The 14597-nt window shown below is 40.1% G+C and overlaps 1 protein-coding gene and 1 pseudogene across 1 annotated transcript; both read right to left on the bottom strand.

The window, feature by feature from the left end:
• Nucleotides 1–1671: 1671 nt before the first annotated feature.
• Nucleotides 1672–6098, bottom strand: LOC143125798 (glutathione S-transferase P-like). Its single transcript, XM_076287544.1, has 7 exons — nucleotides 5894–6098; nucleotides 5200–5232; nucleotides 4241–4347; nucleotides 3095–3182; nucleotides 2758–2861; nucleotides 2222–2323; nucleotides 1672–2130 (listed from the first exon to the last, which is right to left on the bottom strand). The coding sequence occupies exons 1-7, from the start codon at nucleotides 6081–6083 to the stop codon at nucleotides 1942–1944; spliced, it is 813 nt and encodes a 270-aa protein (XP_076143659.1). The 5' UTR covers nucleotides 6084–6098; the 3' UTR covers nucleotides 1672–1941.
• Nucleotides 6099–11691: 5593 nt separating this feature from the next.
• Nucleotides 11692–14257, bottom strand: LOC143125799 (glutathione S-transferase P-like; annotated as a pseudogene).
• Nucleotides 14258–14597: the final 340 nt, after the last annotated feature.

The following is a 14597-nucleotide window of genomic DNA, read 5'->3' as shown; positions in this document are numbered from 1 at the left end:
GGCTGACAAGGTCAAAACTGCACGAAATTAAAAGTGTAGGATCATTATGACACCCTCCGAATGCATGCCAAGTTTTGTGTACTTTCGTTCATGGGGGGCCTTACAATAAAATAATTTATGTGTACATTTAGTGACGTACACCAACAAGGATTCCCGGGACACTGAAAGACCGGGGTACACAAAACTTGGTGGGCATGTACCCCCACATGGATAGCATGGAACCGTCATTTTTCGTTTTGATCTGTAGCCCCCCCGCTGGACTGGACCCCCCGAAAGGAGGGTAGGGCAGACTAGAGTTTAGATTCTCTGCCCGAGCCCGAACCCGCGGGCCGGGTCGGGCCGATATTTCCAGCCACTATCCTCGGGCCGGGCCGGGTCGTTGATCAAGCTTGCTTTTTTTTTTCTTTCTAATCATTAGCCTACTTGGGTGGGGAGCTAAAGCTATGCCATAGTCAGACTCAGAAATATTTTATATTTATCAAAGTAGGCCTAAGTAACAAGTGTATACAAAGTTAAATAAGTTAGGCTCAGAGTTACAAAACGTCAATTGTAATGTCATCTGCGCAACAAGTGTCATGCGCAGCTTCTCCACTCGCACACATCACACCGGGCCTGCTGTGCTGTATTGTGTAGCTTAAGTGCAACGTGAAGCTTTAAGATGTAAAGAAACAAAATGAAAACAGGAGAAATAACTTCGAGGAAGTTTGGAGAAAAGTCAGAGGTATGCATTTGTCAGGTATGCTTTGTTGCGTGCATTAAGTGCGCACGATGTTCACCTATGACAGCAAAAATACTTTATGATGAACATGAAGCAGGCTTGCCATGGCATAAATAATGATAGCCAGCCTTCAATGTCCTCTTTTGTCCTCTCAATGTCCTCTAAACGGATTTCTGTAGCTCAAACAGCTCGGAATTAGTTGAGAACGTCAGTTATAATGGCCCACGTATTTAAAAAATGTCGGGTTTAAATCGGGCTCGGGCTCATAATTACAGTTAACGTGTCGGGCCGGGTCGGGCTCGGGCACAATGTGCACGGGCTCGGGTAGGGTCGGGCTTGATTTTTTGGGCCCGATCTAAGCTCTAGGGCAGACACAGTTCTCTGTGAATATCTTGAGAACTGTAGGGCCTAGGATGACCATTTTTTTTCCGTATGTTTGCCTCCAGGGGTCATGTTAACCCATTTCATGTGCACAAACAGATACACACACACACACACACACACATACATTCACAGTAATCCTACGTATGACACATACTCACACAGTAGACATGTGTACGCTTGCATGCACAGGCACATACGCAGGCACACACACACACACCCACACATAACATAAACATACTGTAACACAAACAATCAAGAATTTCTCAGAATTATGAACAGGCAAGATGGAGGTGGGGTTGTATAAAATTAATTTTACATGTGAAATCTATGAACTAATCATGTTTTGGTACTTGTTGTCTAGCAGATCCCAGTGAGAATTGAGTGTGGATAATGCAATTTAGTGAGACAGTTAGAATCATATAGGCCTTTCAGCGTGATTTCTTTTTGTGGAAAAAATGTGCTGGACTGGGCGGCGGTCATATTTTGTACCGCTCTGCGGTACATCTAGTTTATTATTATAGTAGAATGTTGTTCCCCTGTAATCTGTAATAAATGACGAGACAAACCAGTTCATATCAGTGATACAAATTCACAATAAGTTTGTTTATTCAGTCACATTAGTTAGAGCATTATATTGCAAGAGTACAAAAATGTTCAAAAACATTCAACAGCTGGCAATTGTCTACAAAAGTGAAATAGCTCTCTGAGATTCTTTAGTAAGTGCCGATGTGAGGGGGTGTAGTTGACATGAGATGTAGCATATTGTGGAAATCAGTAGACCTATAGCACTACTGTCTCCCATGGACATTGATGAGCATATCGTAGAAATCAGTAGACCTCTACTGTTTCCCATTGCCATTGATGGGCAATTTCTTCCAGGCATCAGAGTCTAGAAACGCCTTAATTTTTGGACGAGCTGACATCATTGCAGAAAATGCCTTCAGGGCTGGGAATTTGTCCAGACAAGTGGGACACAAGACCTGATGGTTGAGCAGAATATCAAACAAATTGTAGTCTGCAAAAGACACCTGCAACAGAAACACACAGAGAGAAAAAGGATTAATATCAGGAACAATCATATTATTTTCATGAAGCAAACACATCCATGGTCCACTATACCTTATTTCCAACCAAGAAACCAGCCTTGTTTTTGGCCAAGACAGCTTCAAACTTTGAAAGATGATCACTGAGCTCCTGGATGTACTTATCCTTTCCAGTATCCTGGGAAGTAAAGAGAGAAATCATTCATTTAATTTAAATGTAATTGAGTAGCTTAGCAAAGCCAAGCTCTGTCTGTCAACTAACCAGGTACTGTAAAAGTTGACAATTAGTAGGTGTATTTTTAATGAACAGGGGAAAAAACAATGTTATGCTGTACGACATTCTCCTAATTACAAACAAGCAGGAGTCTTACAAGGTAGCTACCCTCTTATCGGTTGTTTACATCCAAATGATCTCTTATCGTTTTTTTTTTGTTTGTTTGTCAAACAGTTATCAGGGAAATAATTGTACCCTTCATCTTATCACAAAGGGCCTTTTCACCACAGGTGCTTTATAATGAACAATAGCAGGGCTTGGGGATAAACAATCATATCTGACGAGTTGTAGTTACAAGCACAATATACAGTATCATTGCCAACAGAAACAGAACTTACGTATTCCTGGTAGATCAGCTTAACGTACTTAAGCCGGAGGTCTTCCACGCCATCATTCATCATGTCAATTTGGGATGCCTCTTTGTCGTTACTGCCGTATGCACCTGGGAATACAAAGGAAAGAAATTAACTACTTCCCAACAATGGGCCATAGTCATCTTTGGATAAAATAAACTAGACAGTCTGGCAGATGCTCAGAAAAAAAGCCAGTAGTGGAGGAGCAGTGTGCCAAATTGTGTGTGATAAGAAGATGTAGTTGTCTGACAGGATGTGTTGTGGGTTTATCATTAAAAAAAAAATATTCAAATGTCTAACCATGAACTGTGTACTGACTTACCATGATTACGACCCAAGTGTCTCAGTATAGCATTAGACTGGACCAACTCCAGGTCTCCATCTTGAAACTTTGGCAGCTGGCCAAAAACCTGCAAGATATCAAGTCAAAGTTGACAACTGATGCAAAATACCTTAGAGTCAAGACATTATGAACCACAGAACAAGATAAACATCATATGCTTTTGGCCAGAACGCAATGCTACTACAGTTGTATAAAATAGTAGTAGCGTTGATTATGTAATTTATAAGGCAATAAATGACATGAAAATGCACTGTTCTGTTATCCGAATTCTTCTTCTTCTTCTTCTTCTTCCCACCTAATTCAGCTTTAACCGTTTAACGTAGAAACGTCATTCAAACTTTGTAACGTAGGTCTTCAAAAGGACACTTGGGGAATGTATTTTTCACTTTTGTAAACTTTATACTTTTTGAGATATTAATAAAAAACAAGCTTATTTTTTCCCATAGACTTAACATTGGGCTGATGACATCACAATGGGCTAATTAACTTGATTTGCACCTGTATCAACTTCCAGCTGCTCAACTAGGACCCATCAAAGGGCCAGTTAAACTGCTTGCACCTGTATCAACTGCTTTTTGCTCAACTAGGCCAACTCTCTCTGTGTCTCTCCATTCTACAAGGATATAAGGCACATTCCATCCAACTTTCTATCCATTCATCCTCTTCAAACCATTCACTCATCTACCTATTAAACTATCCACCAACATCCATTAAACAATCTGCCTATCAACATCCATTACACTATCTAAATTCAACTTTTAAACTATATACTCTGTCTCAGGCTTTAAGCATACAATCTGGCTCTCTTAAGCCTACAGATTCTGTTCAACTATTTCCTCTGCCCACAACTGTTTCAAAATAAATGTCCTCACTACAATAATTAAATCACTATTAAATAATTTAACTATTTAAACTACTCAACTATTTAACTGTTCAGACATTTCAACTGTCAGTTGTTACCAACTATGACTCCTGCCAACTGTTTCCAAATAAAAGTTTGTTTTGCATTTTATGATCATATACAGTGTTTATATTTTCATGCACTGGTAATTTCCTCAAAATTACATTTTCTAGTTATTGCTAGAATTACAGACTGTGCCTTTAAACTAAGCAAACTCCACTTACGCAGGTGGCCTTCAGGTCGCCCTTCATCCAGTCATCAAAGCTGATCTCCACCTCCTTCCACTCCTGATCCTGGTCTGTAAGCATGATCTTCATGGCCCCGCATCGCCCTGTTACAACACAAACCAAGAGTTACTGGCACACCCTGGATATGGTACAGAGTCAACAGACACTGGCAGATGCTCAGGGGCGCGTTTCCCAAAACCATAGCTGCTATCGATAACTAAGTTAGCAACTTTGTTGGTTGCAATGCAATTTCCCATTGTCAACCAACTAAGTTGCTAACAGGTTAGCAACTGTGGTTTTGGGAAACGCAACCCAGGACAGTTATGATGCCACAGCACTGGATCCTTCTCACTAGTTCTGTGCTTAAAATATTAGGCCTAATAATCTAAGGCTCCTGTGAAAACCATCAAAAAATAAATTAATTAGGTTAACCAGTCAAATGTCCATCACTACAAATAACTAGTCACCATGCAATGCACAACACAGAAGGGAAAACATAATAAAAAAGAAGACATTGACATTTCATTTTCTGAAAATCATGGAAAAGAATCCAGACACAAGACCAAATCAACAGTCTGGTCAAATTGGAGTCAGAAAAAAATGTCCAGATCCTTTGTCCCTTAATCTGGGTCACATACTAGGAATGCAAAACTTCTTTTTCTTGCCAATCGACCAAAAAATGTAGGTCAATGGTGAATTTTAAGATTTTACCATTTTTCTTTTCTGCAAGGACGTAGCCTAAGCCTACTAGCAGTTCTTGTCCATAACAGTGCTCAGAATTAAAGCTATATTTTATTCATGACAACTAACCACTTAGGCATTCTCTGGTCTGTTCAAATAATCAACCAACAATTCTAATTCTCCCCTAGGGAGCCTACCAAGGCACAGAGCAAGCATCAGTCATATGACTGTATGCAGTAAGTCATGTGACTTAATGCTTAAGGGATACTACATACCTCGCACAGCAAAATAAGTGATGGTGTACGGCACTGTGAAAGAGAAAGCGTCTGTTAATGCACTTTACATACATGATAAAAATGCAATCAGCGCTAGACTACTAGTGTTCGTGTTCCACCTCCAAATCTCCTAGCAAGGCCTACTTTGCGTTGTTTCTTACGTTTGCAAAAGCCCTGTAACGTTCGCCCACTTACAATCGAGCTTAATGACAAAAACTTGAAATGTGTCCGGTGGATGAAGTTATGCAACGCGATGGCACCACGCCAACAATTCTCTATGTTCTAGTCTGGCGACATAGCCTAAAGGTTGGACACTTTAAATGCCTATGGTTTGGTTTGATACTGCAGATCATGATTTGTTGCACACTGCTAAGCAAGTAAGGCTATTGCACGTTGCAAGAGAAAACACGCGTTCAGTGTGGCGTTGCATATCATTAAGGATTTCCTCACCGAATTTGTATAAAAAAAATACAAATTCGGTGCTCGTTTGTCAAAGCAGCGATGGTCCATTTCAGATGTAGGCTATGCCATGCATCATTAGGTGGAAGTAAAGGCAGACGGCTATACTGTCAGTCTGACCTCAATCCCCGCACATTTTGTTGAAGATATACGTGCTCCAAATATTTAGTTACATTTTAACACTGAGGTGTAACACTGCCATGTGCAAACGTAGATAAAAGCACGCGCTACTTACTGTTGAGTGTTGGAAGGACTAGATCAGCGTTCAGGACACAACAAGAAGATCTACAGCTGTCGTCAGCGAGCGACTGAAGAAACAGAGCGCAAGACAGGAGTTTATAGTCTCCGTCTGTTTCTGATGAGTCACGCTGACGTAGATATAAAGTCTGTCTTGAATGGGGCAGTAACATGCAGTAACATGGCATGTTAGTATGGTTGCTGTAAATCTACTCCCTTTGTTATGTTGTAGGAAGCTGCAAGCGGAACTTCCATATCAGCGTGACTTATTAGCAACAGACGGAGAGACAGATTTCTGTGATAAAATAGGCAATCAGGGAGCGCCAAAATCGAATGAAGTTCGTCGAGCTGTCGAAGTGGTTACAGGTAGTTTATAATGTCAAATGTTTAATGCAACTTACTATCGTTTTTGCTGTTAAAAACAATTGGAATGCGACTCAAACGAAATTGAAAGTTGTGAAGGCTAAATTCTGTTTTGGAGGTCTTGCAGAAATGTAGGAGGCGCGTAACGATAGGCCTGCTGTCAAATGAGACTGGCCTCACGTACTATCCATATTTCAGTAGCTTCAGATAGATAGAGGAACAAAGTCCGATGGTCAAAGTCATTTAGTGCCTGGTACAGATTACATTCTAATGCAGACAAGGCGTACATGCTACGAATAGGACATACGTTTTGACCAGAGACGACGCTAAAACCTATCTCCTGTTACTGGATTAGCAGGTAAGACGGGACGTGAGAGTGCCACCCGCATCGCCAGATTCACTAACCCAAAAGCACAACCAGTAGGTTGCAGCAGGTTTGAGAACCACCGATGGACTGCTAAGAAAGACTCTGGTGTAGTTTCTTGATCAGAGGTCGTCAAATGCGGACCGCGGTCCTAGTCCGGACCCTGGCGTGACCCGGACCATAATAATTTTCACGGAAGATTTCAAAGCTGCGCTAAATGTTTAATAGGTTAGGATCACATTTACTTCAGTAGCTTCAGGAACTATTATCTCTGCTACTCAGCCAGTGAATTCTGATAAAGTTGAGTCAGTGAGTAAAGTTACTATGGTGAAGAACTCACTGATAAGAGCTGAAATGGCATGAAGGCTGAACTGTTTAGTGCAGTGGTTCTCAACCTTTTTTCAGTGATGTAGGCCTACCCCCTGTGAAATATTTTTTCAGCCAAGTAGCCTACCCCCTAACCAGCGCAAACCATTTTTAGTTGATAAAAAATACTTAAAACAGAGCACTGTGACATCAGTGTCTAATTTATTAAACTTTAGAAACAGACGCAATCCATAAACTTCAACCATAGATATACACTAGATGTCGCCTTCTGCTTCTCAGCATGCGTCAACACTGCCGCCATCTTGGTACAGGGATCTGAAGCGCTAAACTAGTTCTCCTGTATTGTCAGCGTTACCTATTTAGCGACGTTTGGCCATCCCCAGCGATAGAAAACATTTTTAGCGATTATCGACAAATTTGGGAACTTCTCACAATGATGGCAGATCGGCTTCTTTGTTGTTGAAACGTAAGAAAATCACCTTTCTCATGGCTTTGTCATTTATGAATTCAGCTACATCTCGTTTGCCCATGGCACTGACCCATGATTATAAAAGTAACGGCTGGCGTAGCCTATGTAGTAGCAGAGGTAAATGTTCTACAGATCTACAGCAACTTCTGGTGAGATTACAACTTACATGAGTAAACGAGACGAGGGGTATGTGGCCTCAACCAGAGCCTGTCTACGAAGAGCCTGTTTACTTTCATTGTATCGAACCTGGTTGCAGTTTACTCATTGTTCCTCTAGGGGCCGCCGCTAGCTAGTGCAGAATGAATGGGAGTCTATGGGGCTAGACGGGTAAAATGTATCTTTATTATCGTCTTAAGCTTAGTTTTCTCTAGACTCAACCATAAATACATGCCTGTCAGTTGGAACAACCCAAAAAACTAGATAATTGCTTGAGATTTTGACGATTTATGGTGATTTTATTTTCGCTAGATCTTTGCCCAGATTGACGCTAATGCATTATAGAGGAGTGGATCACTGAAGCAAGATGGCGTCTCGATTGACTCATTCGTTCCAATGAACAGCAGTAGTCAAGGCGACATCTAGTGTATATATCTATGAACTTCAACCACGACTCCATCGTTTGAGTTTTGACAGTGATTGACAGGTGATGGCGGGTGGCATGTGACAGGTTGGGTCGAACCATCCTGGTATGGGGGGGACTCTGGGTTTTTAGGATAATGAAATTGAATAGCCTACTGAAATATAAAATTAATTTTATGAACTTATATTTTCCTGAAATATTATTATTAAATAATAATATAGAAATAATAGAAATTATATTATTAAATAATTGTTTTTTACAGTTTTTTCTGATTGCTTAAGCACATTTTTTGTAACTATGGCTTTTTTTGCTAAACTCTACACACAAATGGCAAAACCTCTCACCCAATCAGCAAAACATTGTAGTTCTCTTGCAAAAGCTAACACACCTTGCTTAACTCTTCACACCTTCGTAAAAATGGTGTTTTCGTATCTAACAGTAAACACAAGCCATCACAATAGTAAGCACACAATGTGCCAACAACACACTGATGGTATGAATAAAAAACACATTTGGCTTTTGCTTTCTCTGTGCACAAGGTAGACTATGTCAGTTTGAGGTCATACTTTTGTCATAGTTCTGTAAACATACAGGGATCCAAACTTCAAGTATTAGTGTTTATTTACACACATCAAAACAAACACAAGTGTGTTTTTCCAAGTCAAAACACAAAATAGCATTTCACTGAGACAAAACAAATCAGTCTACATCGGGTCGTCTCTCTCAAAATTCTGTCTACACCACATGCAATGTCCTAGTCCAAGGCACCGGGAAAAATATATTCTGGAATGACGTATCCAGGCCTGACATGACAATATCCCCACATGTAGACATGACAATATCCCCACATGTTTTTTTGTCTGTAAAAGGGCTATTTCTTTCTCTTCTCACTCTTCCTGCTCACTCCATTGTACCCATTGTACATTACCTGTGGCTTATTTATAGTGCTTAGGCTGATTGCAAAGTGAACTAATTATCTAAAACAGTTTTCACATGAGAAAGTGTGCCAGAGAGTTGGCAAAATAGTGTAAATAATAGCCGTTGTGCAAAGTGTGTGTTACAAAATTGCAAACTGAGTGCAAAGCAGTGTTTGTGCTTTTAGTTTTGCGAACTCAGTGAGTGGTTTTGCCATTTGTGTGTAGAGTTTTGCAAAAAAAAACCATAGTTACAAAAAATGTGTTTAAGCATTCAGAAAAAACTGTAAGTATTTTTGCATGGATTCTACTTTTTAAATCTATGTATATTTTAAGCTTTTTTTAGGGCATTTTCACTACCTTTATTCATAAGGATTTATATATTGTTTTTTTCAGCAGAGTCTAGGCTATCCAGATCTGATCATTTCATGTATTAGTACTAGCATTGATTTTATTTTGATTTTTAAAAAATTAAAATATAAAAAGCGTGTTATAAATTTCTTTATATTTTGACATGTATCTCACCACAGCAAGCTCATAGCTCTACATGCATTGTCATGTGTGTGTAGGGCAGACTGTCCTGAATCTGGCAATATCATTGCCATGGTGGAGGAATTCTCTGGAGCAATTTACAGACATATGTGGTGTGCCTTACAGAAATAAATGCCATTTTTTAATTTAGTGATTTAATGACCTTTCTGCGCTCCATATTTGTGACACGAACTGATCTGACCTGACTTGACTCGAGTTTACGTGTTATAGCCTGTGTGTGCCTATATGGTGTCTGCACTCATGATTCTCTACAATTTTTTACTGCATTGCCATGAACAAAGTAAAGGCAAAAAAGGTGTTTCTTTGCCAAACAAATTGGGATGCAATATGAACCCATCTCAATGAGATGAGGTCTGACGTTAGCCAGGCTCGATCGGTTGGTTGATCAGATGGTAGGCCTGGCAAACTCGATTTCTTTTAAGGATCCGGGTTATTCTGAGTCCTTCACTAAACTGATCCGGGTTGTACGAGTCAGTCACTTGAGTCAGTATTGCTAAATCACCAAGGAAATTCAGTCCTACTTCAAGCAGTGCAGTGGGGTGCTTCATTTTTAAGTGCCTTCTCATGTTGGATGTGGATCCTCCATGATTTGAAACCAGGTTTTTGCAGTACTTGCATTTAGCCTTTAGAGTTTTGCTCTCCTGCATCCACACATTGTTCATCTTTCTGGTGCTCATGTTCAGAAACTTCTTGAAATTACAGTTTTTTTCAAGTGCACACTAAATCTTTGCTTGTCACACAATTTTCTAAACATGTCTTCCAAACATCATAACCCCGCACCAAATCTGCAAAACCATACACTAATTCTCAATGTTTGACTCAGTTTTGAAAAATAAACACAGAGTTTTGAAAACGCGTGTGAACAGTTGTAAAAAACTGTAAAGTTTCTGTCCAAAATTGCCAGTATTGTCAGACAGCGGGTGGCACTCTCACCTCCAGTTTTACCTGCTGATCCAGTAACAGGAGCTAGATATCTTCTCCTTTAGCTTTGTCTCTGGTCAAAACGTGTGTCATATTCATGTACAGTAAGCCTTGCCTGCTTTAGATTGTAATCTGTACCAGGCATTAGAATGCGCACATAAATTATTATTATAAGTATGGTAGGCTACACAAATTCGGGAGTTCAGGGGTTTCTCTGGCAGCTAATTGGACATTTTTTCACACAAAACTTTACGCTGAAGCTCATCCAAACCACACACTGCATGCATGAAACAAACACTATCATGGAACTTGGACATCACACTAAATGCGGATACCCATAAATAATCTGCAGTGATAAGAGGTTTAATTGACAGAAATTAATTTTGTGTGTGTAGGCTATCATCTTAGCAGCCCATCGGTGGTTCTCAAAGCTGCTGTAACCTACTGGTTGTGCTTTGGGGTTAGTGAGTCAGGTGCGCCTGCAGGTATACGGCGTGCATGCGTGCGTGTGTGCATGTGGGGAGGGAGAAGGGGCTCATTCCGATTTTGTGCCCAGGGTCATGATAATCCGTAGCCTGACGAGCCAGACCCACATTAAAATGTAGGGTCTGGGCACTCACCGTTCGCAGTGCTCAGTCCGAGGGGCGGACAATTCCCTCTGCACGCAATAGGACAGCGGCAGCGCTATGAGTCCCATGCGTTTCCCACCAGCGGAGCTAGTTGGCTAGTTCAAACGTTTGCCAATTTAATAAAAGCTTAAAGAGGCCCTATGCAACAATTTTAGCAAAAATTACCTTAATTATGCAGGTTGAGAGTGGTTGTGATGGTTCTACAACACTTTTTTACTCACTAGTGCTTCTCCGCGGAAAAACCGAATATGCAACTTTCTGGTCGCGGTCCGAACACATCCGGATGTAACTCGGCGGAAATACACGAAAATGTAGTCAGATTGTAGTTTCTAAGAAGACTGCAAAACGGACTCCGACTTGGCTTTTTTGCTGTTGAAATTGTAAGTAGCCTACCCTTGGGTGAACTTCGTTTTTGTAATGTGATTTGATAGTCTCTTGAACAATGTGTTTGCTCGACCCTATGTGTTTAGCTTGGTTTATTGATGGCTAGCTCGCTAGCTAGTGGGGGTTTAGCGTAGCAGTCACTTGCTACCGAAGCTGCAGGGGGGAAAATCGTGAAAAATGCGAGCCCAAATCAGGCGAAAACCCAGAAACAGCAAAGGAATAACCAGACCTGCATAGGGCTTCTTTAACTCATGTCACACTGTTCGCCAACAGCAACATCCATCTTCACTCAGTTATAAAGTGTTTTAATGTAGTTTATTGTATTCCTTTCAATGAAAAATATGTTTGCTGTTTCTGAGGCTCATATGCACATCATTGCTTTCCATTGCCATTGATTGGTCTGTTTTTGAAAGCATCACTCTCCAAGTAGGCCTTAATCTTTGGACGAGCACACATTTGATCTTTGTAGGCCTGCAGCGTAGGGAAGTTATCCAGTACAGTGGGGCTTAAGACCTGGTGGTGCAGCAGTTGGAGAAAGAGGCCATAATCTGCAAAGGAGATCTGTAACAAAGAGGACACAATAAGGGTGTGGCCAGATAACATGTCATATCCATATCAAATGTCAGCATTGTGATGAAAGTTTAATGATCAGTCAATTTTGATTTTACCTGTTTTCCAACAAGGACACCCCCTTTGTTACAAGCAAGGATTTTTTCAAACCGAGCCAGGATGCTTTGAAACTCTTTGAGGTAGTTCTCTTTCTTTGTGTCCTATACACACACACACACAGTTACGTTTATGTCAATTGCATTAAGTTACATCAACCTTCTTTCTAACTTTGCCAGGAACTTCACCACGTACATAGTCCTCGTAGATCAGTTTCATTTAGTTGGTCATGATATCCGTTATGGAGTCATCCATCATGTCAATGAGGGCAGCCTCCTTGTCATCTTTTCCATAAAGTCCTACATTTTAACAAAGCATTCTCATTCAAATTCATCCTTAAGAAATCAGACCAATTCATTCAGTGGACACTATGGACACGTACTCTACATACCAAGCTTTCGAGCCAGATATCTGCGGATGGCATTTGTCTGATACAGTGTGAGATCTCTATCCTCAAATTTGGGCAACTGGCCAAACAGCTTCAGAAAAAAACCCCACATAAAATATCAGATTACCTAGTTACAGTATGTGACTCACATTAGAGTTTAATTCTTATCAAGATGTTACAGTTTTTTACAACTGTTTACACATTTCCAAAACTCTGTGTGTTTTTTTCAAAACTCCACACACATGCTCACACAAAATGCAAAATACCTAAAATCTCCAGCAAAAAGACACACAACATTCAAAATGTCTTTATTCAAAATCTTTAAACCAAACATTCGCCTCACATTATAATTTTTTTTTTCATAATATGAAATTTTGGATACATCATGTACACACTGTTGCTCAAAACCTAAAGCTATTCTGTCTTAGGCTTTCTATATGTATTTCCATACAAGAGTGAAAATGAAGGTATCTACAAAGAGAAGTTGAAATACACAGTAAAAATGCAAGCAATATTGAAACCAAAAATAGTGATTTTCCCCAAATAATTTGCTGTTGATGTTTCAACCTGAAATCCTCTAGGAGCAGATTGAAAGGGTCTATACCTATATAGACATTAAATTTATTCATAGGCCTATACTAAGGCAATGATTGGATGGTGTTCAGTAAAGTAAAGAGTGTTTACACATGTGAAGAGAGAGAGTGAAGCACTGGTGATTTAGTGTGGCATTTTGATGGGTTGAAGGTAGAAAATTGTGTGTGGTGTTTTGCAAAATGTGTTTTAGTAAATTGAAAACTGAGTCAAACACTGAGAATTAATATGGTTTTGCAGATTTGGTGTGGGGTTATGATGTTTGGAAGACATGTTTAGAAAATTGTGTGACAAGCAAAGATTTAGTGTGTAAGCAATCGAAAAAAAACTGTAAATCCCTGCTAATGGTGTTGAGCTGCCTAACTGCAGAAAATGCTTTTCCTGATTCAAGTATCAATCCCCCAAAGGATCTCATTAGCATGGAGTTGGTTGAACTCTATCTCTTGGGTTCTGGTTTAAGCCTGGGATTCCAGTTTCTCTGACTACCAAAACCTGTTTGTTCAAGCAGTGCACAAACAAATCATTCAGTGACTCCTCACCTGCTTACCCTCACAAACTCTTCAACAGGTAAAAAGAGCTCTACAATATAACCCCTCAAATGCAGTACTACACAGTTCCTCTGGTGCATTTGAGGTAGCATGAAGAGGAAGAACATGCAGTATGCTTTGAACCTCTAGTAAAGTGAATTTAGTAAGCCTTAAAATACCAGACCTGATTCTTTTTTTTACACACATAAATAATTGGCCTCACTAACGAAACATTTTTGCCAAGTTATCTTTTATTATTGTAAATAACTCACACAGCTTTTCTTCACAGTGCCTTCGATCCATGCCTCAAAGCTGACAGGAATCTCTTTCCATTCCTTCCCCTGATCTTTCAGCATCAACCGGATCACTTCAGCACGCCCTGTGACACACACACACACACACACACACACATACACACATACACAGCATTAGCCTTGTCACTTCAACCCGTGGCAGGTGAATGGGCACACAATATTCTCACAATCCAAACGGAAATATATTCTAGTCTGATCTAGTCTTTTCTCCTCACCCTATCTGTATGCATGAACACACACACACACACACACACACTCTTTTGAACAACAAACATAGTACTCACCTCTCACAGGGAAGAAAGTCAGCACAAAAGGCACTGGAAACACAAGTTTAATCCATAAGAATCATCAGTTCTCTACTAGAAAATGGCGTTAAAGAGCTGTACAGATACAATCCAGTAATACGACTCAGCTGATGTGCCACAGTGACCTGACTTATTTATGCTAAGAAACAGCAATGGCAAAACAGAAGGCTTGGTCCTTATGAAGTATGAGAGAGAAAGTGACATGGAATGGTGACATTTATGCACCAAAACTACCCTTTTAAGTATATTTGGTTAAAACTTTAATGCTGTTACGGGTACTGTAGCCTACATGCAGACAGACGAGTGCCATTTAGTGCTGCCTATTCTATGTCTACAACAGCAAAGTCTAAATAGTTCCTTGTTGCATAGCACATTCAACCTGACACATGATGTTAGAGCATTTAACTT

The sequence above is a fragment of the Alosa pseudoharengus genome, unplaced genomic scaffold (assembly GCF_046254945.1).
Source record: "Alosa pseudoharengus isolate Yale_2024_CS ecotype anadromous, Long Island Sound unplaced genomic scaffold, YU_APseudo_1.1 YU_APseudo_1.1_scf_16, whole genome shotgun sequence".
Lineage (NCBI taxonomy): Eukaryota > Metazoa > Chordata > Actinopteri > Clupeiformes > Clupeidae > Alosa > Alosa pseudoharengus.
Note: the sequence above shows the minus strand (reverse complement) of the source record. Positions and strands in the feature narration are given on the sequence as shown.